This window comes from Mya arenaria, chromosome 14 (assembly GCF_026914265.1).
Source record: "Mya arenaria isolate MELC-2E11 chromosome 14, ASM2691426v1".
NCBI lineage: Eukaryota > Metazoa > Mollusca > Bivalvia > Myida > Myidae > Mya > Mya arenaria.
Genome location: NC_069135.1, coordinates 48599906 through 48623362, shown reverse-complemented (window position 1 = coordinate 48623362; position 23457 = coordinate 48599906). Strand labels below are relative to the sequence as shown.

At 33.9% G+C, this 23457-nt stretch overlaps 2 protein-coding genes across 2 annotated transcripts in view; one reads left to right on the top strand and one right to left on the bottom strand.

Moving 5' to 3' along the window:
- Positions 1-5265: 5265 nt before the first annotated feature.
- LOC128217730 (probable NADH dehydrogenase [ubiquinone] 1 alpha subcomplex subunit 12) lies at positions 5266-11421 on the bottom strand. The gene is made up of 4 exons (XM_052925078.1): positions 11246-11421; positions 8677-8759; positions 7997-8069; positions 5266-5923 (listed from the first exon to the last, which is right to left on the bottom strand). The coding sequence occupies exons 1-4, from the start codon at positions 11404-11406 to the stop codon at positions 5758-5760; spliced, it is 483 nt and encodes a 160-aa protein (XP_052781038.1). The 5' UTR covers positions 11407-11421; the 3' UTR covers positions 5266-5757.
- Positions 11422-11434: 13 nt separating this feature from the next.
- LOC128217729 (ankyrin repeat, SAM and basic leucine zipper domain-containing protein 1-like) overlaps positions 11435-23457 on the top strand; it is a 37630-nt gene continuing 25607 nt past the window's right edge. Inside the window, exons 1-3 of the mRNA XM_052925077.1 lie at positions 11435-11660; positions 16639-16825; positions 17503-17625. Coding sequence (XP_052781037.1) covers positions 11550-11660; positions 16639-16825; positions 17503-17625 — 421 coding nt within the window. The 5' untranslated portion in view covers positions 11435-11549. The remainder of the gene's footprint in view (positions 11661-16638; positions 16826-17502; positions 17626-23457) is intronic.

The window sequence follows — 23457 nt, the reverse complement described above, 5'->3', positions numbered from 1 at the left end:
TCAGAATACCTTACATAATTTATAAATTTTCATGCGATTCAGACAATTTTAATGCTAGAAATCACAAAAATTCATTCCCTTGAATTATTCCTGTCATAGTTTAAAGCTACACTCTCACAGATTTACCGTTTTTACAACTTTTTTTTTGTCTTGGAAAGAGCAAATTTTTGCGTAAACATCTTCAAACCAATGATATCAGATTGCTGACAAACAATCAGCTCGTAGTTTGACATATTTCCGTTCGAAAGTTAATGTTTTATGGCTTAAACCGTTACTAACAGTTTAAGAATAATGCTTAAAACATTATTTTTTTAACTTTAATATAATAATCTGCCATCTAAATTTTGGTCAGCAGTCTTATATAACTGGTTTCCATGGATTTTCGCAAAAATTGGCTCGTTCCAAGACAAAAAATAAAGAAGTTGTCAAAATGAGAGTGCAGCTTTAAACTCATAATAAAATTTCAATGCACTACATTTGACATAATTTTAAACAGATGAAAAAATGTTATTTTTAAAAAGCACAAAATATCCTTTATGTGACCTTACATTATAATGAATTTATCCAGATCATAATTAAGTGACTTTTCTTGCACTTAAATGTGAACAAGAAAGCTTGGGATTGAACACTAAATAAAACAAGAATGAAATTAAATGAATCACAAAATATCATCAAAATTATACACACAAATGTTCTTTGATATACAAAAAAATTAAACTTTTTAGACTTTCAAAAATTTAACATTTACTAAATATGGTTATATAAAATGATGAATACATTTGTAGGATTTGATATCCTACTAGATGTAACTCGGCTTCGTTCATTTTTCTAAACTTTCTCTCAGTGATGAGGAATAAATTTTATTCACTGCAGTTGTTTTCTAAGTTTATGAAAATAAGAACAATTGAAACAATTCATCAACTACTGTTGATCAGTGCAGATTGTGGGAGGTCATGGTTGATTTCAATGAACCACCAATAAGCCCTGCCAAAATTGGATACTGATTGGTCAGTCAGGTGCTTTTGGTAGGCATGATTAGCATGAATGTTAATTTTAACCATCATTTATGAATGTTTACGCAATCATTGAATATTGAAATAACAAGTGAAATGTTGGTTTGAATGATGAAAGCCATGAAATATGTGAAGTATTGAAAACGAGACCATTTTTTCAGCTTGTGTAAAAATGATAAAATTATTTATTGTTTATCAGGAAAATGTTGAAATCTCATGTTTAGACCTATAGTGATCATACTTGATTGCTATGTTATTGGCACTTATTGCAATATGTTTTATTCATTGCAATATTTATGTAAAACATTAATTATTATGTTGACTTAAGTTTGTAGATAAGAACTAATGGTATAGGTGATGTGAGAATGATCTCGTAAGTCTTTAAAACCCCTTTTGGTATTGTGAGTTTTTTGCTCCAGTCTTGTTCAGTTTAGCTGTTGAAGATTTTCAAAGTAACTGCAAAACAAGTCCAGCAGTCTAGAAAGACTATGTCAAACCCTGACCAGATATAATTTCTTGTCTTTTCAAATTACCAACTTGGCAATGGTTTTATCATAACATAGGATATTGGTTTTAAAGAACATGTTAGTGTTTTTGTATGTGGAATGAAATATCATAAGTGGCACTAAATTGAACACAATTTATAGTTCTCATTGATATTACAAATAGCCCCAAGTACATGTTGATCTTAGATTTAAGGCATGGATGGAGTCAGGGCAAGAAAAATGCATGTTAATACATTGTACTTTCCAATGCAAAAACTGTTTGTTTATTCAAGTAAATAAAGCAATCCCCACACCAAGGAACTGCAATATTGCATAACCAGCTTAATTGACATTATGAGTTGGAGTTCAAATTTCTGCAATTAAAGGCACATCTAGTTTTCAGAATTATTCAAACTCAGATTTAGCAACTTTAATATAGTTATATGAAATACTTGTGCAAAATGAAAGCTTTTTTAGATTTACAAGGACGGGTGAAAAGTATTTGCCAAATGTACTGCAACACCTGATACCTGTTGCCTAGGAATCCAACAAATTCTTGGCACTCCAAATGTTACAGTACTATTCAATTTGGAGTGCCTGAAAAGATAGCTTCTTGATTCTACATTCAACATCGTCTTTCTGTATGACATATTGGACCAGGAGAATCATGAACCTACAACCTTTTGCAACTATTGAGTTAGGGAGCTATCAGGACAGTGACAGAGGACAATACAAGAATGGCCAACTGCTGCATTTATTGAGTTATCTAATGCATACAAATTAAGACGGAGAAAATAGTTCTTAATTTTTCCAAACTACTTCCTTAAGCATCGTGTACATGTATGTAGTTGTCTTTTACAATGATTGTTCAAAGTTACAATGGCCCTGTGGGTTAAAGATGCTCTGTCCACGGGGTAACAGGTTTTGTATATAATAGGGTTATAAGTACTGCGTTTTAATCCAGGAGGTTGTATTCGACTCAAGTAGATTTTTGCAGATTCGGATTTACAAGGCACAAGCCGAGTAAAATCAAAATCTACAAAAAAAACTACCAGAATCAAATATGACATTCTGCCATATCCGGATCAAAACGCATAACCCTTTTATTATATACATTACTGATTAAATCACTTAGAAGCCACATCTTTGCATTTTAAGGATCCACTCACTGGTTTAATGACGTCAATTTAATATTGCGCAACATACTTGTTATGACGTGATGTCACAAGAGTGGTATATGGCCGTATTGCACTGGAGCGGAATATGGGTTTAAGTATTTTGTGATGTGTATTGCATGTGGATTGATGATGGGTATAAAATAAAGAATAAAATTATGTTTGGTATTCCATTCTCACTAGCAGTGTGATGAACTGCTGACACCATGTTATGAAATTTGATGGTCAAAGTATTTAAAAGACATTTCAATATTTCATACTTTAAAAACGATATTCATCTCATCTTAGTCTACTCAAGTTGCTTTGCTAAGTTCAAAAGTCTGCAGCAGTAATATGAATAGTATTAGACAGAAGGCAGTGCCTAAAATTTATCAACAGCACTAAGTTATCATGGTAACATGTTATATGAATTGAATACCAAGCACAAATTAAGAGGGACAAAATAATTCTTCACTTTTTAAATAAAAACTACTTCCTAATAGCACTGTGTATGCAGTCTGACATAGGTGTACAATGTAGATGACTTTTACAAAGATTGTTCAAAGTATGGCCCTATGGTTTAAAGCTCCCCTGAAAAAGAGGTGACAGGTTTTCTATATAGTATATAATTACATCATTTAAAATTTTCTCTGAAACTGCAAATAACAGTCCTTTGATATAAAAGGATTTGATCAAATCAAGGAAGTATGTGTGTCAACCACGTAAATTAATTTGTACAAGTCTGATTTAACGACTTTGAGAAATTCAAAAGAACTATGACTTTATCTGATTTAACGCTTTAGCCCCCCCCCCCTCCCTCGGGCCGATGTTTTCAATGCTTAGAACATGGTTGTCAACATTCCCCTGAATTAAGCCCTAGTCCATCAGTGCTTTCAGCACTTTGATTTCAAACGAACTTGTATTGCTTAAAAATTTACGTGTCAAATTAAAAATGCTACCCACGGTAAGATGAAAATAAATCCGTTTGATAGTGGTAATCATTCAGTGGCGGCTTTATTGATAAATTTACTCAATAAAACACTATGAAATTCACATCATCAGCATCCGGAAGTAGTGATAACATACATGTCTGAATCATTCGGCTGCTCTGATCAGAGTAAATTTTGAGGTCAATAAGTAGATTGGTACCCTGATTTACTTTTCCTAAAAAATAAAAAGTTATACAGGTACGCGGCATATGGTTTTTAGTAAACATTAATAGTATTTGAACAATAAATACCAAGAATCATGTTGTATTTAAAAAAAGTGCTCAGTGCCATGCGATGATTAGTTAAAAAAACTTAGTATCGAAAAGAAAATATCACGGAAACATGCAAATTATGTCGAAAAAAAAGAACAGGGACCGACTTCAAAATACCAACATTGTATACAAAGGATAACACTACTTTTTTAAAACCAACTTTCCTGGTTGTTTTCTACTTAGACCGCACGCTTTATTCACTTTACGTATGAATTCACAAGACATTTCGAATGCGCGACGGGCACCACGGTTAGCTGATACTGGTTTCTTTTCGGATAAAAGAGAAAGAGGGTACCAGTCTATCAATACAGAGCATTGAACGGAAAAATTTCGATGCGTACTTTTCCAATATGTTCATATTCTTATTGCATATAATCCGACTGTATGCAAGAACATCCATGTAGTTAACCTGATTAACTCACTCGCTACGTATGAATTTCTTGTGCTTCATTAAAAGAACATACAGTTAGCTTGAATTGTTAGGAGAACTATTTTTTTCATTGTAATCAGTTCTGGTACTACTTTGTTTATTCAAATTCGCTAATGGCAATCCAATCAAAATACAGCGTATGAATAGATTACGTCAGTGAACCCCCAGATGTGGCTTGAAAATGCAGATAGCGCGTTTATGGCTTTGAACTAGGCCACAAGTGCCCTAGTCCAAAAATGAGGACACAACATATAGTCATATGACCTTGAACCCAGCTGGTTGTATTATGGTTTCTGCACATGGGCAAAGTATGGTAAACATTTGTTGGTAGTTATTTTAAAATCCTTGAAATGGTTCAAGAGAAATGGAGTGGACATGGTATATACTAATAGTCATTTGACAAACATGTGATAATTTCTTGGGTCGATTCTGGGACAATCGTCGTAATGTCAACGCACACTAGGGGGGTCCAGATTTTTTTTTAACTGAGGAATGTCTGTGGTGCATTCTACAGCATATCTCGGGCTATTTTAGTCGTTTTAAACGTCGGGAAAATGTACCTTTTTTGACTGCCAAGACATATTTTTTACTTGATACATATGTCAATTTATGATATGAACTTTGACCTCTAAGTGTGGCCTTGACCTTGGACTGAGCTGGTTCTAACATGCGCTCTGCACATCATCTCAATATGGTGAACATTTTTGGGTAGTACTTCAAAATCATTGAAGCAGTTCAAGAGATATGGAGTGGACATGAAATAGTCAAATGACCTTTGACCTCTTAGAGTGACCTTGACCTTAGCTGGTTGTGACATGCTTTCAGCACATCGTCACAATTTGGTGAACATTTGTGACAAGTTATTTCAAAACCTTTCAAGTGATTAGAGCGAACATGATTTGTGATGGACAGACAACTGGTGTAAAAACAATATATCTCCCCATTTATTAGAGGAAACATAATAACAAAGTTAATATAGTTGTTCAAATCTTTGTACAGTGAAGCAATTTTCATTGTGTACGTTTGAAATGTTGAAGTTGTTGCAATCTTTCGTTTCATAAGTAGATACTAACTTGATCAGTATGTTCATGCCAAGCTTTATTTAAATAGTAACTAGCTAACTTTTCTTCTAATTTTTCTCTGCTCAATCTTAAAAAGGCCATAAACATTAAAAATTAATTTGAACAAAACAACAAGGATCATCATTTAAACATTAAATCTACCAACAATGTTCATTTTATTTGATTTTTTTTGACAGTTTAAGAAGTCATTTATAAACTCAACACACACATGACGCTTGTATTGTACCTATTGAAGAGGGCCAATTGAATATCAATGTTCATTTATGTCCAGCAATAAGTTTATTCCAGTAAGTTAACACACATTCAAATCCACAACAGAGATAAAAGCGTATCTATTTCGGGGGTTCCCATGCTTGAATTTTAGGTCTTGTTGTACTGTAGGGGATGTATTGATCCGATTTGCCCGTTCGATTATAGACATGAGGACCGAACCATTTCTTGGGTTCAGTAGATTTTTCCACTGGATTTTCCTCTCTGGTATACTGCAGCCACAACCGCCTGAAACATAGACCAGTCACTGGTAGGTATACGTTGAATTGATGAATAAAACACTTCAACATGTATTTAACATCACCAAGCATAATATTCTTGATAGTTACAGACACAAATTTAACATTGCCCAGCATGATATTTGTAATAGTTACTTACACGTATTCAACATTGCCAAGCATGATATTCGTGATAGAAACACACACGTATATAACATTGCCCAGCATAATATTCGTGATAGTTACAGACACATATTTAACATTGCCCGGCATGATATTCGTGATAGTTATAGACACGTATCTAACATTGCCCAGCATGATATTCTTGATAGTTACAGACACATATTTAACATTGCCCAGCACGTACTTAACATTGCCCAGCATAATATTCGTGACAGTTACACACACGTATTTAACATTGCAGAGCATGATATTCGTGATAGTAACACACACGAATTTAACATTGCAGAGCATGATATTCGTGATAGTAACACACACGTATTTAACATTGCCCAGCATAATATTCGTGACAGTTACACACACGTATTTAACATTGCAGAGCATGATATTCGTGATAGTAACACACACGTATTTAACATTGCCCAGCATGATATTCGTGATAGTTACAGACACATATTTAACATTGCCAAGCACGATATTCGTGATATTTACAGACACGTATTTAACATTGCCAAGCACGATATTCGTGATAGTTACAGACACGTATTTAACATTGCCCAGCACGATATTCATGATAGTTACAGACACGTATTTAACATTGCCAAGCACGATATTCGTGATAGTTACAGACACGTATTTAACATTGCCAAGCACGATATTCGTGATAGTTACAGACACGTATTTAACATTGCCCAGCATGATATTCGTGATAGTTACAGACACGTATTTAACATTGCCAAGCATGATATGCGTGACAGTTACAGACACGTATTTAACATTGCCAAGCATGATATTAATAATAGTTACAGAAACGTATTTAACATTGCCCAGCATGATATTGGTGATAGTAACAGACTGTAAAGACAGCTCTCGGCTGTTAAGAATCACTCTCGAGTCTGTTATCCTTGTTTTCTGGTGTCCTTTATGAGAGGCTATGAGAAGGTATAATTCAGTTATGAGGGCTGGGTGTAGTTACTGATTTGTACCATATTGTCAATCCTGTATACGCGCCTACGTTTTAAGAAATATAACAGGCAAAAGTTCTAAAAATAAGCATACAGAAGCATTCAGAAGATACTGTCAACTGTGCCGATTCAATTAGTTCAAAATTTTCCGGCTTCACATTCAACCTGGTAATGTCTGTGATAATTTTAATACCACTAAACATTCACATTGCTATAACTCCTTAAAGGAAACCTTCAAAATCTTGTATACAGTTGGGATTTGTTTCTTTCTTCATAAAAGTCAAGGATGTTTGGTCATGAATGCTATGATAATGTTGATCACTATTTCGTTTATTTTCATGTGTTTATGATTTTCATGCCAAATGGTGTTCCCCCTACCAGTAATTATAATTGGAGAATATGACTGTCGTGCTTACTTTCCTACTTGGGATCCAGAAATATAAACCTAGTTGACAAGCAAGTGTGCAATAAGTAGTTAATGGATAAATTTCCTTGATTTTTCAATACACATACTGGTACAGTGACTTCACCACCAATTGAACAGTTAGGGATAAGTATCATTGATCACTCAATACACCACTTATTGAACAGTAACTTCGTTAGTCCCGCTTATTGATTACCATTCCGAGAAATGAATAACTGTATGAACAACAAGAGAACACTCCAAAACATGATCTGCCATACATAATACCAGAATAGGCAGGCCATCTTAACAATGCATTGTGATGTACAATTGCTTCTGTTTTTAACATTAAAGTATGATTTTTCAATTAGGTCAATGAAAATAATGTATTTTGGAAATTCGTTATTTTTTTATTTCATATGACTAAAGAGATAATAAAATTAGGAAAGTGATTTGCCAAAACCAAGGCTACTACAATACCTAAACATAGTTTCTTGGTAAAGCAGACAAGCTTACACCCTTAACCAATATTTACCACTCAGGAGGAATCATCGTTGCATCATATTCCACACCTACAGCATCAGTGAACTCCACCCAACGACTTCGACCTACAGCACAGATGGTAGAAATTATATCCAATTCAAAAGCTACACAAAAAAACAAAAACAATGTATTATATATAAACTATGTATTATATATGTCTATATTTTACTGAACAATTAGGAAATGTATTAAGATATATTGTAATGAGTAGCATTATAACTGCGCATATATATGTAGAAAGAAATTTAATGCAAGTTATATAAATTCAAAGTCACTTTTCATAAGTGTTAAGTTAATTTTTTTTTACATTACCGGTATCATTGCAATAACTATAGTGTTAATTTCTAATATTAACATTTATCATGACAGGCCCTAAGCAGGGTTAAGAAATTCAAACAGCAAATGTCCGGCCAAGATTATGAACAGTCTCTGGTCCGAGTCTATACTCAAAAACACACTTCTATTTAATTACAAATAATCATAAACGATTTCACAACTTCAAACAGTTATAAAGTTCAGCCAATTTCATCAACTTATTCAATAGAAAGAAATATATTCAATATAATGAAGATGCAGTTTTAACCCTCGAGACTGAACTCAGACTTGAGACTGTCCAGACTCATGTCCTCAGGATTATTCCTGAACATTATCATCCCTGAGTTTATAACAAACCTATGAAGAACTTTTTGTTTTCATAATATCTGTTTCCAAACTCATCCACTCCCTTGAGTTCGCCCATTTTGAGGCCATCAGTTCTGAAAAACAAACACAATTCTTTAGGTAACTAAAGTTAACTGCAGAGTTGGTCACTTAAATTCTAATGAATTTTGGGAGAATGAAACTCCTTAGTTAAGCTGTTACACTCCTAGATGTTACAGCTTTGGAATCTCTCAGTTTGCCATTTTAACACTACTTTGAGCATCTATGTTGCATTCAGGTAAAAAATGAACTTATGCATATATATATTTATATAAACGGTATCAATTGTTAATTTTTATGCAATGTCTGGGAGAAATTTCTTATAGATAATTACAGATCCAAAGAGATATATTTCTCCTTTCCAAAATCAAGCATGGCAAATGTTTTTGACAGCCTGCATCCTTCAAGTCAAATTCATTCAAGTTCAATTATTCACTGTTTTGATATTTTAACCATCACTCGTGTCTGAACAGAGCTGGGATACAATTACAACAATCATTTTCAAAAATAACATTTCCTCCACATACAATTGTGTGCCCTTTTCCAAAAAACTAAAATTAACAGCCAATTTATATCCTTTTCAGTCATATTTAAAGAAGAAAAAAGTTTGTTTCAGTGTATAATTATAATAAATGTCCCCTCAAGAAGACCAAACGTAAATACATGTACTTCACTGATTAGCCACTTCTAACTCATTAATTACAGCGATTTTACACTGTAACAAAGTTATATTTAATTTGGGCATATTTAAACAATGTTGATGTGAAGAGTATTAAATCCAATTTTCTCCTTTGGGCCTTATGAATGATCATTGATAAAATGGTAATGCTCATGTTTTTAAAGGTTAGAAAAAAGTTTATGTAACATTGTCCTTGCTAAGACAAAAATAAAATTGTACAAGATTCAAAAACTTTAGATATTTTTTTAAGTTAATAGGAAATATGGTAACATTTGGAAAGCTTAATTTAATATATTAGACACTTTGTTTCTTCTATGATTGCCTTTGATTGCACTATCGCTGTTGTATCCCTTGTCTATAGAATATATATATATAGGGTAAAAAATATGTGAGAAACTCTTCAGCTAAAGACAAGAAGTTAAACAACATAATCTCAAGGAAATATCATGGAAATGAAATTATCACAGACAAATGGTCAAAAACAATATTCATAGACAATAGATGTTACAACTAAAGCCTAGCTATCATTTGTCCTTAATTTCGTCTAAACATCCCCCGGAGCGCTACGCTGTAACAGGCCCTGCACCGTACCTAAGCAGAAGCAGAAGCAGAAACATCATTAATTTGGTCATTTTCCACTTGTACACTTGTTATTTTGGAGTCCTGGCTTTTTTAAGTCAATAGGCAAAAGATATTTGAGGAGCAAGAAAAAATAAAATAAACAGAAAGATGTAGAACAGATTAATCGATGCCGGCAAATTGTCTTTGTTGATGGTTGACTTTTAGGCTGCGATAATCGGCTCACTACTAGACATTACACTTAGGTATTGTCCCACCCTACATCTTGAGCAGCTTTCAGTATATATATACTATAGTCTAAAATAATAGACGTGTTATACGGGATTCTTCCAATCCCTAACGTCTAAACGGGAATGTGCAAAAAACGGGGGTGTTTTAAAAATATTGAAATTGTTTTAAGTGAAGTATTTTATGGTTGAAATTGATCAGAAAGAGTTATTTTCATATTTTGCTATGTAAGTGAAATGTTATTTTGCACTAAACAAGCATTTAATGCATTAAAACAAGTTGTTTACCTTTCCAATAAAACGAAAGTTGACTGACACAGATAACAATTATGCGAAGGGGAACAACTCGATACAATCGTAATAACTCGGTCTCCTCCGACAAAGCTTCGAGATAGACCTTGTTATACAATCGTAACAACTCGGCCATGGCCGAAATGTTCCGAGCGATTTAAAACTGTGCCCTGAAGCCTTGCAGGTGCCCTTCATGTATATATCGTTATGTTTTGACAGAATGAAATGAAGAAAAGCCGTCAAATTCATAATTATAAGTTGGATAAAAAAAAAATTGTGTACGGAACTAATATAAAATAACATTATCTGGTAATATTTCTTGTTTTTATGATATTTTATAGACGCTATATGCTTTAACCCGGAATCCTGATCGGAACAACTACCCACTTTTGATACTAAACAATTTGTACGTGAAGGATTTGCCATATCAAAAATCTAAAAAAAATCCGTCAACGTACAATTATTTGGACTAATATATACTAATGTAAACCAAGTTATATTTATCTAATTAAACAACTGTTTTTCTAACATTGCTTAGAGTGCATTACATATGTAGAACTATATTCGGCTTTGAAATTCTAGGAATAGCGTACATATTGGCCAATTCAGTTTTGAATATACAGGACATTAGATTTGGTGGTATCTACTGTTAATACCTGAATTTTGACAAGTCGCGAATACATATTGCAATACAAACAAACAAACGAAATTCATTATTTTGGTATAACTGACATGAATGAAATAAAAATTCTATAAAACTATTTACTTATATAGCGTTAAAAAGGATGCTTTGATTCCGCCATGATGCTGAATAAGTTGTCTGAACTCTTTTAACTTTTGTAAATAAATTGACATTTTGACAATGATAGCTCCGCTCTTCAAGGTGATCAATATCTTCGCATTCGATGTTTTTATTTTCTTCCCCATTCTTAGTTTATTTGACAAACATTATTTTTTTTAAATATATGCAAAAGCTTATTATTATACAGATGAATGTACGCAACAATATATCAAGATTTGCGGTGTTTATTTTACCGAAAATAATCTGGGACGAAGTTTGAGTACGAAAAATGGCTGCACCGGGTGGATTTGAAGACGATGATGACTTCGATGAAGAAGGATTTTGTTTGGGAAGTGAATTCGACGCCATTCGCAAGCCAAAGGCATTCGATCCTGTTGTGGTATTGTCAAATTGAATGTCAATTCAAATAATTTAAATCCAAATGACTTAATCTTTACTACTTTCGTACACAGTTCATGATTTGGTCTAAAGTTATATGTCCTCCTATATTTATAGTGAAAATGGCTTTCCCAAGCTATTTACATTTGATTAAAATACTCAAAATAAGTTTTACGTATGTCTACGAGTTAAATGTATTTCAACTAAATGAATGAATAAATCTTTATTTCCTCCAATACATGAAGGAAACTATGTACATTCAAATCAAATTTTATTTTCAGTCGGTATGACATAACAGAGAAAACATTAGCTATTAATAGCTTTTGACTGACTTAACACAAATTATTGTGGCTAGTTAACAATTCAATGTTTGGAATCTGCAGACTTGTGGCATACATGCTAGATTGTACCCGCCCTTTACCCAGTTGACACATTGTTGGGGTTTCTGACTAAATTGGGAGCCTAATCCCTAATTTCATATGCAAAAAGTAGTCCATATAAACAGCTGCTTCAGAGTATTTGACGATTTTTGATTTGGCACCTGCTAGATGGTTTCAAAATGGCGATGCTTTATTGACAGAAGTCGATCTAAATTAAACCAATTATTTGTGTTTCATAAAACACTTAAGTGTAATAAGTAAAAGGTATTGGCTAAAATAATTAAAGTGTAACTTTTGTGTATTTATTTAACAGTGAAGTGTTAAGTATTGTGGAGTAACAGTTGAAGAATATATTTTACATTGGTACTGCTCAGTTGACTTGTTGCGTTTAGGGAACAAAATGAATATCCAAATGTTAAAAAAAGTTCCCTAAATGCGCATTATTGTGGCTAATGCAAAAACATGTACTATTTTTCCTAGATGTGAATATTAAATTCCAATTTTCTGTTTTGAAATATAAATAAAATAAACATAAAACAATAAAAGCAAGTAAGTTCATTGTAATTAATTCAATGTAATATATGATTCAGGTATCTAATTTGATGTAAACACATTATCAAATAATAATGTTTGACAAACATCTCTTGTTTGATCTTGAAATTCAACAACAACAAAAATCTTTTAAGAAAAAACTCAAAAGGTTTAGCTGTTGTTCTTCTTTTTCAAATAAAAATGAGTTGCTTTTTTATTTGTTTTAATGTATTGTCATTATTATTAATATTAATTATATATTTTATTTCCTAATGATATTAGTATCTGCATTGAATTTAATGCAAAACTGTGCTAACAAGCAACAACATGATTTAAATGTACAAATGATTAAAGTCATAGTAAATATATATGTTTTATAATTTGATTTCTGTCATTCACATATATGTTTATAGTATTTGTGACTTTATATGTTGTGAGATCTTTAATCTAAGTTTCACAAATTTTAATTTTTATTATTGTAAACTGAGTTGTCTTTTTCCCTGAATATATGTCTAAACAGACTTAAAAGCTCATGTATACCGGTAGGTGAGTAGATTTTGGACAGTCAAGATTTTTCCTTTGTTTTAAATGAAATATATCAAGTGCCTGTTGGAAATAAGTCAGGTATTTGTGATGTTTAATTTGTTCAGAAAAAGTTAAAATTTTGTATCAATGTTGTGTATTTGTAACATCAATGTATGTTAGCTTTCACAGAACATCAGGTTGGGATATGGTTATAAATGTTTAGCTGGCTTCAGCGTCATTGACCATAAGCTTTTACCTTGGCCATTACTCAAAAATCTTTCAAGATTATCAAGTAAATGTACAAATACAGATGTTGCCAGAGACAATATGCACAATTACAGAAAAGCCCATAACTCGGGCTTTTATAATTGTTTAGTTATGGCCCTGTTTTCAGTGCAAAACAACAGGCAAGTATTTGTGGTATTCAATTGATGAATCTGTGTAATTGTGTCCTCGAACCACTTAGGATTTGATAATTAGACAGTGATTTTTTGGGAGATTATTTTAACCGCCTGTTCCTTCCTAATTCGGATTTTTTTTGACTGGGAAAAATACAAAATCATGCTTAAATAGCAAATATAGTTGCAAATATACATGTTTTCACTCTTTTATGCATACATTATGCTGTAAAAGAGCTAGTCTTATCCAGATTTTGTTTATTTTTAGCCTGACTATTCGAAGAATAGGTGGCCTATACTACTCGCCCCAGCGTCGGCGTCCGGTTAAAGTTTAAGGGCAGGTTGGGATATTTATAAATAACTTCTATACCCTTTGTTCAATTGACTTAATACTTCACACAGTTGTTCAGGACCATCACACAATGAGGTTACATAACTCCATATTATCCTTAATACAAGTTATGACCCCTGATTGACTTATGTTAAAGTTTTAGGGCAGGTTAAAGTTTTAGGGCAAGTTGGGATTTTCACTTAAAACTCCAATACCATTCATTCAATTGACTTAATACTTCACACAATTGTTCAGAGCCATCACATAATGAGGTTAGATAACTCCATATTATCTTTTATACAAATTATGGCCCTGATTGACTATGGAACTGAAGTTAAAGTTTTAGGGCAGGTTGGGATACTTATTAATAACTTCTATACCCCAGGCACATTTTTACATTCTTAACCAGTTTTTTACCAAGGGAAAACAAGGAGGGGTATACTATATGGCCCTTGATTTTTTATTATTATTATTTTTAGCTCCACTGGCCGAAGGCCATGGAGCTTATGTCGTCACAGATTGTCCGTCGTGAGTGCGTGCGTGCGTGCGTGCGTGCGTGCGTAAACTTTTACTTTAAACGACATCTCCTCTGAAACTGATAAGTGGATTTTGACAAAACTTCACAGGAATGTTCCTTTGGTGGTCCTTTACCAAAATTTCTCAAATGGTTCCGGTCCATTGCACACTATGGCCGCCAGAGCTAAAAATAGCAAAATCTTTAAACGACATCTCCTCTGAAACGGTTCGGCAGATTTTGATGAAACTTGACAGTAATGTTCCTTGGGTGGTCCTTTATTAAAATTGCTCAAATGGTTCTGGTCCATTGCACAATATGGCCGCCACAGCTAAAAATAGCAAAATCTTTAAACGACATCTCCTCTGAAACGGATAGGCAGATTTTGATGAAACTTGACAGAATTGTTCCTTGGGTGGTCCTTAACCAAAATTGCTCAAATGGTTCCGGTCCGCTGCACAACATGGCTACCAGGGCAAAAAAATAGAAAAACCTTTAAAGAACATCTTCTCAGAAACCGATGATCAGATTTTGATGAAACTTAACAGAAATGTTCCTTGGATGGTCCTTTATCAAATTTGCTTCAATGGTTTCGGTCCACTGCACAAGATGGCCCCCAGAGGTAAAAATAGAAAAACCTTTAAACGACTTCTCCTCAGAAACCGATGATCGTATTGCAATGAAACTTGACAGAAATGTTACTTGGGTAGTCCTTAACCAAAATAGCCCAAACAGTTCTGGTCCACTGCACAACATGGCAGCCAGAGCTAAGAATAGAAAAAAACGTTAAACTACATCTTCTCAGAAACCGATGATCAGATTTTGATGAAACTTTACATAAATGTTCCTTGGGTGGTCATTAACCAAAATTTGTTAAATGGTTCCAGTCCACTGCACACCATGGCTGCCAGAGCTAAAAAATAAAAAACTTTATACGACTTGTCGTCGAAACCGATGACCTTTTTTCGATAAAACTTGACAGAAATGTTTGTTTGGTGCTCCTTTACTCAAATTGCCCAAATCATTTCGGTCCACTGCACAACATGGCAGCCAGAGCTATTAAAGTAAAAAAATTTTTTTAATAACTTCTCCTCAAAAATTGATAATTGTATTTCTATGAAACTTGACGAAAATGTTCGTTATGTGGTCTTTGCTTGAACCTTTTGGCCAGTGGAGCACAGGCACTGATGTGCCTCTTGTTATTTTTTTTTATTTTAATTTCTTTTGAAAGGCATATTTGTATATTCTTTACCACATTTTCATAATGGGAAATCAAGTTATTTGAATGACTTGCATCATTTTTCGGGTGGTGGGAAGGCAGCATCAAAGTCACCTTATGTATTGAATAATTTTAGTTAGGTTTGACATAAATAGACCAAACTTACATTGTTATTGTATTCACTTCTAAGTCAAAGCGGCAAAGTTGAGCGCGCTGTCTTACGACAGCTCTTGTTTAATAAATTCATTACTTTTTTTATTCTTTCACAGAATCTGTATTTACATCTAATTAATTGGGAAAATATCATGAACTTTTGGGGAAAATTAGCACTTTTTCGCTAGGGGAAACAGCCTTTAGAAGGCAGTAAATTGTACCAGAAAAAATCACTGTTAGAGAAACAAATGAAAATTAGTATAACTATAGTAAATTGTTATGTAATGTATGATAAATTCCTGAGATTCAAAAGATGCTTTATTAATAAGAAATGTATGGAAATACCAACGAAATCCCGAACTGGACCACTGACATACTACCGTATATATGCTAATGAATTAGATAAGTCGTAACAAAGCCTACAACTCTGGCTTTTATCAATTGTCTAGTTATGCCATGTCTTGCAAAGAAAAGTCATGCAAAAACTTTACAATGTCCATGACTTAAAAACTGTTAAAGAGATTTGAATGAACATATGCTACTAATGATAATATGCCCATATATAGTCAGGCCCATAATATGCCTTTACTTACTGTAAAGTTATGCCCCATTATAGTTTGAAAATGTCTTGCAAAAACTTTAAATGGGTCCTAACTTAATAATCGTTGTGCATAGTTATATTTTAACACATATGGCCGTTGGCAATTGTGCACATGTCAGGCCTATCTATCTGACTTTGATAATAGTTGAGTTATGTCCCTTTTTTACTGAAAAAACAACGACAAGCATTCTATTCAAAGCATTCTTGTTTTTCATTTGTGTAATCCACAATATTCTGTAGGATTTATTTTGTTGAATTTTCATTTATACTACAGGGTAACACCTCCAAACAATCTCATCCTTCAATGACTTCTTTATTGTATTTCAGCACTCCTCTACTGCACCTCGTGGAGGGTTTGGCCATGTGAAACCAAAAGCCAAGGAACCAGAGAAGAAATTCCGCAGGGTTACAGATCTAAAGGAAGAAGCAGACACCATACCCCTGACGGTCGGGGACTTTCAGATGGCTATTGTAAGAGGACATACAGATAAAGTTAAGCAGTACATAAACCAAGGTGAAGTGGGAGAACTGTTTTCTAAATTCTTGTTGGTATATTAATAGAAGAACCACTGAACATTTTCAGTTATATGTAATAGTGTTTCTTTAATGCATCTTGCTTACATCTGGGCTCATACAAATACAGAAAAATAATTATGTCAAGCAGTGCTTCTTTATTTATATAAAGTCATTTATGATGTCTACAGGGGTGGATCAAGGATTTGAAGTTAGAGATTTGACGTAACTTAGAGGTCTAACCATTTGACTTGCGCCCCTCGCTCAGAAGCAAATTCTTTTGGTTTGAAATGTTGGCAGGGGGGGTTGGAAAATTTTAACATATTCTGGTAAAAAATGGTGTATTTTGGGCGTATTTTATTACTGTTTTTCAGCTGTATAGAAATAAAACTGATGCACTCACAAGCAGAAATATTGATATTTCGCATTAGAGCTTTAGCTTCACAAAAGTATGAGGTGAAGTAACTGTAATATGCCATGATAGTTAAGCTCCGCCTTCTTGTAACAATTCCAATTGGGACATAATGTTTAGAAAAGAAAGAAAACAGTCTCCAACATGGTATAATTTTCTGTTTTTGAAGATCAGTTTGGCAAATGTATAAAACTTTTGTAAAAAAGCATTGGCACAGATCTCATGTGATACTTTTTTTATAATTTCTGCCTCTGAACTATCTGCAGGCTTTGAGGTGGATTCGGTTTTGAAGAGCGGTTGGACTGGTCTCATGTACGCGGCCAGCAATGCTAACATGGATATAACATCTTTACTACTGGAGAATGGAGCAGATGCAAACGTTCACAAAGGTAATAATCCTTCCTCTATTGACCCAGTTTTAAATCATTAATGCAGACATCGCAAATGTGAAAAATAAGTGTCATTCGGTATGACAGCCTCCGACATTTTGTCATTCCAAAAGAATGGTACCGATTTAATCAAAGAATTTGTGCAGTGTACTGAAGGGCCGAATCGGCGTTGTATACTGTTCTGCTTATTTTTTTTAGTTCGACTATTCAAAGAATAAGAAGAGCTATACTACTCACCCCTTGGTTAAGGTTTTGCGTGCAAGCACACATAGGTTAATATCCCAGCAACTACTTGAGGTATTGCATTGAGACTTGAGAGCAAGTTTGATAACTCTAGTTTGCATTTAATGCAAATAATAGGCCTTTATTATTTGACTTAGAAACTCTGGTTAAGGTTTTGCGTACAAGCACACATAGGTTAATATCTCAGCAACTGCTTAAGGTATTGCATTGAGACTTGATACAATGATACTCAACCATCCAACCTACTTAATTTACCAAGTTGGATAACTCTAGTTTGCATTTAATGCAAATAATTGCCCTTTATTATTCGACTCAGAAATTCTGATTAAAGGTTTTGCATGTAAGCACACATAGGTTAATATCTCAGCAACTACTGGATGAATTGCATTGAGGCTTTATAAAATGGTACTCAACCATCCTATCTACTTAAATAACCAAGTAAGATAACTCTAGTTCAAATAATGGCCCCTTTTTTATTCAACATAGAAATTCTGGTTAAGGTTTTGCACGTAGCCACTTTTAAGTCAATGCTTCAGCAAATACATCATGTATTGCATTGAAACTTTACACACAGGCTCCCAACCATTTAACCTTCTTATTTAATCAAGTTAAATAACTCTATATTTCATATTATATAATTTTTGCCCCTTTATTATGCGACTTAGAAATTCTGGTTAAGGCCTTGCATTTTAGCACACATAGGATAATATCTCAGCAACTACTTGATGTATTGCATTGAGACTTTATACAATGGTATTCAACCACCCAATCTAATTGAATAATCAAGTTAGATAACTGTGTTTTGCAAATAATGGGCCTTTATTATTACACTTAAAAATTCTGGTTAAAACTTTGCGTGTAACCACATTTATGTTAATATCTCCGCCAGGGCTTTTTCTGTTCATTTTGGGAAAAAGACCCTAGACATTTTGGGAAATTTTGTGTCGTAAAAATGCCAAAATTGGGAAATTTTACAGTTAAAAGAAAAAGCTGTCTAGTCTCCTGCAATTAGGTAATGATTTAATATTAGTTTTTTTTCCCTTTAAAAGACCCACAATGGCTGAAATATCAATCCTTGGGGTGTAAATATCTATTGCAATAAACCATGACAGATAATATTTCATATTTCTGATCTCTGAATGTGATGAAAATCAATGATTTCTGAGTTCAGTTACCAAAAAAACTTCACATGGCATAATTTATTAGGATGTTGGAAATGAACCAGTCCAGGTAAAAATAATTTCTAATTTTTTTTTTGGATTGGGATTTTTTTCTGAAGATTGGGAAAAATATCTTATATTTTGGTTTGGGAATGGGTCTGATAGTCGGACCCGTGGGTACTATAGAAAAAGCCCTGTCCGCACATCATGTATTGCATTGAAATCTAATCTAACAGTGATCCATGCATGTTTCGCCAAAACTTTTCAATCCTTACACTGAAAAGCGGCGGAATAGTCGAGCGCGCTGTCTCTGTGACAGCTCTTGTTTAAATATCAAAGACATTAAAAAATTGTCAAAACATATAAAAAAACAACATTTCCAAGGTGTTATTAATTATCTACAGTGTATAAAATCATCAGTTTTATGACATTTTGGCTGGAAAATTGACATACACAATTCTGCAGTCGTCTGCACTTACACTCCGACCTGTTTTGGCAGTCTGATTTGATTTTTTAGCAGCTCTTCTGAATATAAACTTGTTTTTACAAGTCAGAGTTAATATTGCTTCTATTTCTTAACAAAAACACTGACATTTGACAAGTCTCTTAACCATGGCGTATTAAATGCGTATTTTCCAAAAATCTAAAAATAGAACAAATACCAAGTTTTTGTTTACATTGTATCCATCATTGTTTTTGACTGAAAAATGAAGAAATTAGAAATTCTAACGCTTATGAACCCAAACTACCGCTTTTGAGACCTAAATATACCTCTCTGTCATTGCAAAAGGTTCACATGTATGCAATTGCCTATCACTAATAATATAAAAGTACAAATACAGAAGCAATATGGGTTTGTACCTTATTGAAGAACTATAACTCTGTGATCCATAGGTCACAAAATAGCCTCCCTGGAGATTTATTATGTTTTGATGTGAGTTAGGTACATTTATTTTAGCCGGACAATTATTTAATAAAATGTTTTACTCTTTGATATCATAATTGTAAAAAAAAATACCAAAATGTAAAAAAAAAATCGAGTCAAAGACCGGGTTCGAACCGATGTCGCCAAAATTGCAGTCCAGTGTTGTATCGACTGTGCTATGGTTATAATATTTAAGCTATATACCTAACTTGGTAATATCACGTGGTAACATCGACTAGCCAATCATGCATTTTATAAGGAATGAATTCTACTAGGTAGACATACCGTAATCTTTTTTAATGAAAAAATACAAAAAAACTGCGAAAAAAAAATAATTGTAAACTTTTTAGTACTTCAGTTAGTAAGTTTCAATGCATTGTACACATCGATACCATGTTTATGTCAGTTTTCGACAATTTTCTTTCTTTTTCGCTATTTCATCATACGGAGTACAGCCCCTTTAAATCTTAATGCAATTTGATATCCCTAGTGTTTGAATGTGTTTATCTGTCTCAGATAAGATTCATAATAATGATTATTGAAGAATTAATTTTCCTGGTTTCAAAAGAAAAATTTCCAACTACCACTTACACAGTTTACATTTGTCACAGCAATGACAGGCCACAGACATATGTAAATTGTAATACTTAAAGCCAATTTTTTTTTAGCGAAGGATTCGAGAAATTGTCATCACTGTGAAATAATTATGATAGGGTTGATTGATGTTACACAGACTGAACAGACATTTTAGAGGTTAAATAAACATTAATGTTACAACAATAAGAAGAAAACATGGCGGCTGGAGGTTCATCATTTTATCGGGGATCTGACCTGATTCACAACTACAGTTGCTCTACGTGTTAGCAAAATGACATGAACACTGAAGCCCAGCACTTCTGTCCAGACTATGAACACTATCTGTGTGACAAGTGTGATGGGATTCATGGGGATTATTTCAAGAAGCATATTGTGTATGGGCGTGGAGACATTCAGAAGTGGGCGGGGTTCTCCATGGACAGATGTGTCCAACATGGAAAAGAGCTGGAGGTCCACTGTGATGACCATAAGGAACTTTGCTGCAGTGTCTGTGTGGCTCTTAACCACAGGTGAGAGTTTATGAGCACTTGACCCAAATATTTTGACCGTTTTTTAAACCCTTATAACACGACCAAGCTAAGCTCACTTTTTTGTTTTGATATAAAGTGAATTTTTTTGTAAAAAATCAAGCTTAAGTTTAGCCTTAGGCAAGAAATTTGGCTAAGTAATAGTTAGATGAAGTGAAGTAACATTTTAATGATTAAGAATGGTGTTAGTGAAGTGGTTCTTAGTAATTTAGTGTAGTATGTAATGATTGCTTTCTGCAATTTTATTGGCTTAAAGTGACACTCTTAGTCAAAATCAATACATACACATGTTTAACAAACATCAATTTTGAGTGATAAACCTATAACTACTTACTAAATAATGCATATTATGGAAAATATTAACTACTGATAACAAGATTGTAACCGGGTATTTAATTGCAGAAAGCGCAAACATATTAAATGATTGGTGAATGCTAAAATATTTACTGTGGTCTACTATAGTCTCATAAGATAGAAATACTGTGTTTTATGCTCATTTCTTTCAAATTGAACTCACTATCCTTATTAAGAATCATTGGCTTCGACATTTATTCATCCTTTTAGGAATATTAAAACAATATTATTAATTGTGGATATTCTTATTTGGGAATAAGAGTGCATCTTTAAAATGTAGGTTGTATTCTAATTGATGCAAAAACTTTGTTACTCTCACGATATTTTGAGATATTTGTGTTACCAATCTGAAGAAATGTATTAGTCAATAGATACATTTGTGGTTTTTCTTCCTTTTGAGTTTTTGCTGCATTTGCCATTTGAATAGTTCCTAGGAAATATATTATTCTCGCTACCTAGATAATGATATATAGAAATAGAGAAACAAAACAAATAAATGAAATAGAAATACATGCAATATTGGATGTATATGTTGATAAGCAGAAATGCATCCTTTTGTTTCTTTCATGAAATGGTGATAGCCATCAATCACTTGAGTTCATGTATTCCAGGGGGTGTAGCATCAGTCACCTGCCTGACCTGGCTAGAGGCTTCCTGAAGACAGCAGAGTTCAAGCAGCTGCCAGCAGCAGTGGAGAAGATGAGGTGCAAGCTTGATGAGCTAAAGAATGACAGGATGAAAGACCAAGACTCTCTGAAGGATTCCTACAAGAACATCATTGCTAAAATTGAGGCTCTCCGCAATGAAATAAACCAGATTTTAGACAAGCTGGAGAAGAAGACAGTTGAACAGTTGGATAGCATGATGGAGGATTTAGAGAAGTCTATAAAAGATGACTTAGAAACCTGTGCTTACATGGATGACCAACTCAAGACCATGAATGAGAAGCTCCAGCAGACTACTGGCAAAAAAAAGGAGGCCAATTCTTACATTGAATTCCAAATATGCCAGTCTAAATTGAGTGAAGTCAATAGTCTTGTGCAAGAAATAAGGGAAGAAAAAAAGGACGAAGTTTAAATCTGATATAAGTGTATTACCATTTCTGAGAAACATGAACAGCCTTGGCATTGTTATAAGTTATACCATTCATGAGCTAGACTCGGACTCGGACTTCAATTTGTTATAATGTTAGAATGAAGAAAGACAAAAATACCTGCACTATTGAAGTTATTTGTGAATTGCCCAGTGGAGAGATCGTTATTGCTGATTCTTACAACAGGAGAGTGAAGCTTCTGAACTGGCAGTATGAGGTCATTGATCTCTGTGGTATGTCTGCTTACCCTCACCACTTGTGTCACACCACAGGCAATGAAGTAGCAGTAGCTGTAAGTGACTTCTCTACTACAAATGAGGTTCAATTCCTCACGGTGACCAAAGGACATCTAAAGGCAATGAGAAAGTTCACCACAGACCATCCATGCCACTCCATTGCCCACCACCAGGGGCAGCTGTATGTGGGCTCCAGCAATGCCCTGTACCTGTACACAATGCATGGAAGTCGCATTAAAAAGATATATGAAGATAATTCTTCTCACATGACAGTGTTCGCGTATGCTGTCTCTCCTGATTGGGAGAGAATATATGTAATAAATCGTGATTCTTCTAAATTAATAACACTTGATACATCTGGTCAAGTGTTATATACAATAGAAGATTCTGACCTACAAGAACCAAGCGGACTATGTGTCAGCCCCAGTGGCCATGTGTTTGTGTGTGGGTGTGTGTCTCACACTGTGGTGCAGGTACATCCACAGGGGAGACAGAAGCTGGCCACAGTGGCCAGGAGGCCTAATGGTGTGCATCTCCCTAAGTCAGTGTGGTTCAGTGAACAAACCTCCACCCTCATTGTTGGGAATTGTGAGATGGACAACATCACTGTTGTCAAGTTGTGTTGAATTAGAAATCAGATTCTGGTATGCAAAAAAAACAAAAAACCTTGGTATTAGATGTATATGTTTTCTGCCAT

Bases quoted from the DNA above. Each gene is read 5' to 3' on its own strand.
- LOC128217730 (XM_052925078.1), bottom strand. From the start codon at position 11,406: ATGGGGAAGAAAATAAAAACATCGAATGCGAAGATATTGATCACCTTG. The intron at 8,070-8,676 runs GTTTGTTATAAA...TCTGTGCTGTAG, and splicing joins AAACAAAAAGTTCTTCATAG to GTCGAAGTCGTTGGGTGGAG. The intron at 5,924-7,996 runs GTAAATATTGGT...TCTATGTTTCAG, and splicing joins ACGATGATTCCTCCTGAGTG to GCGGTTGTGGCTGCAGTATA.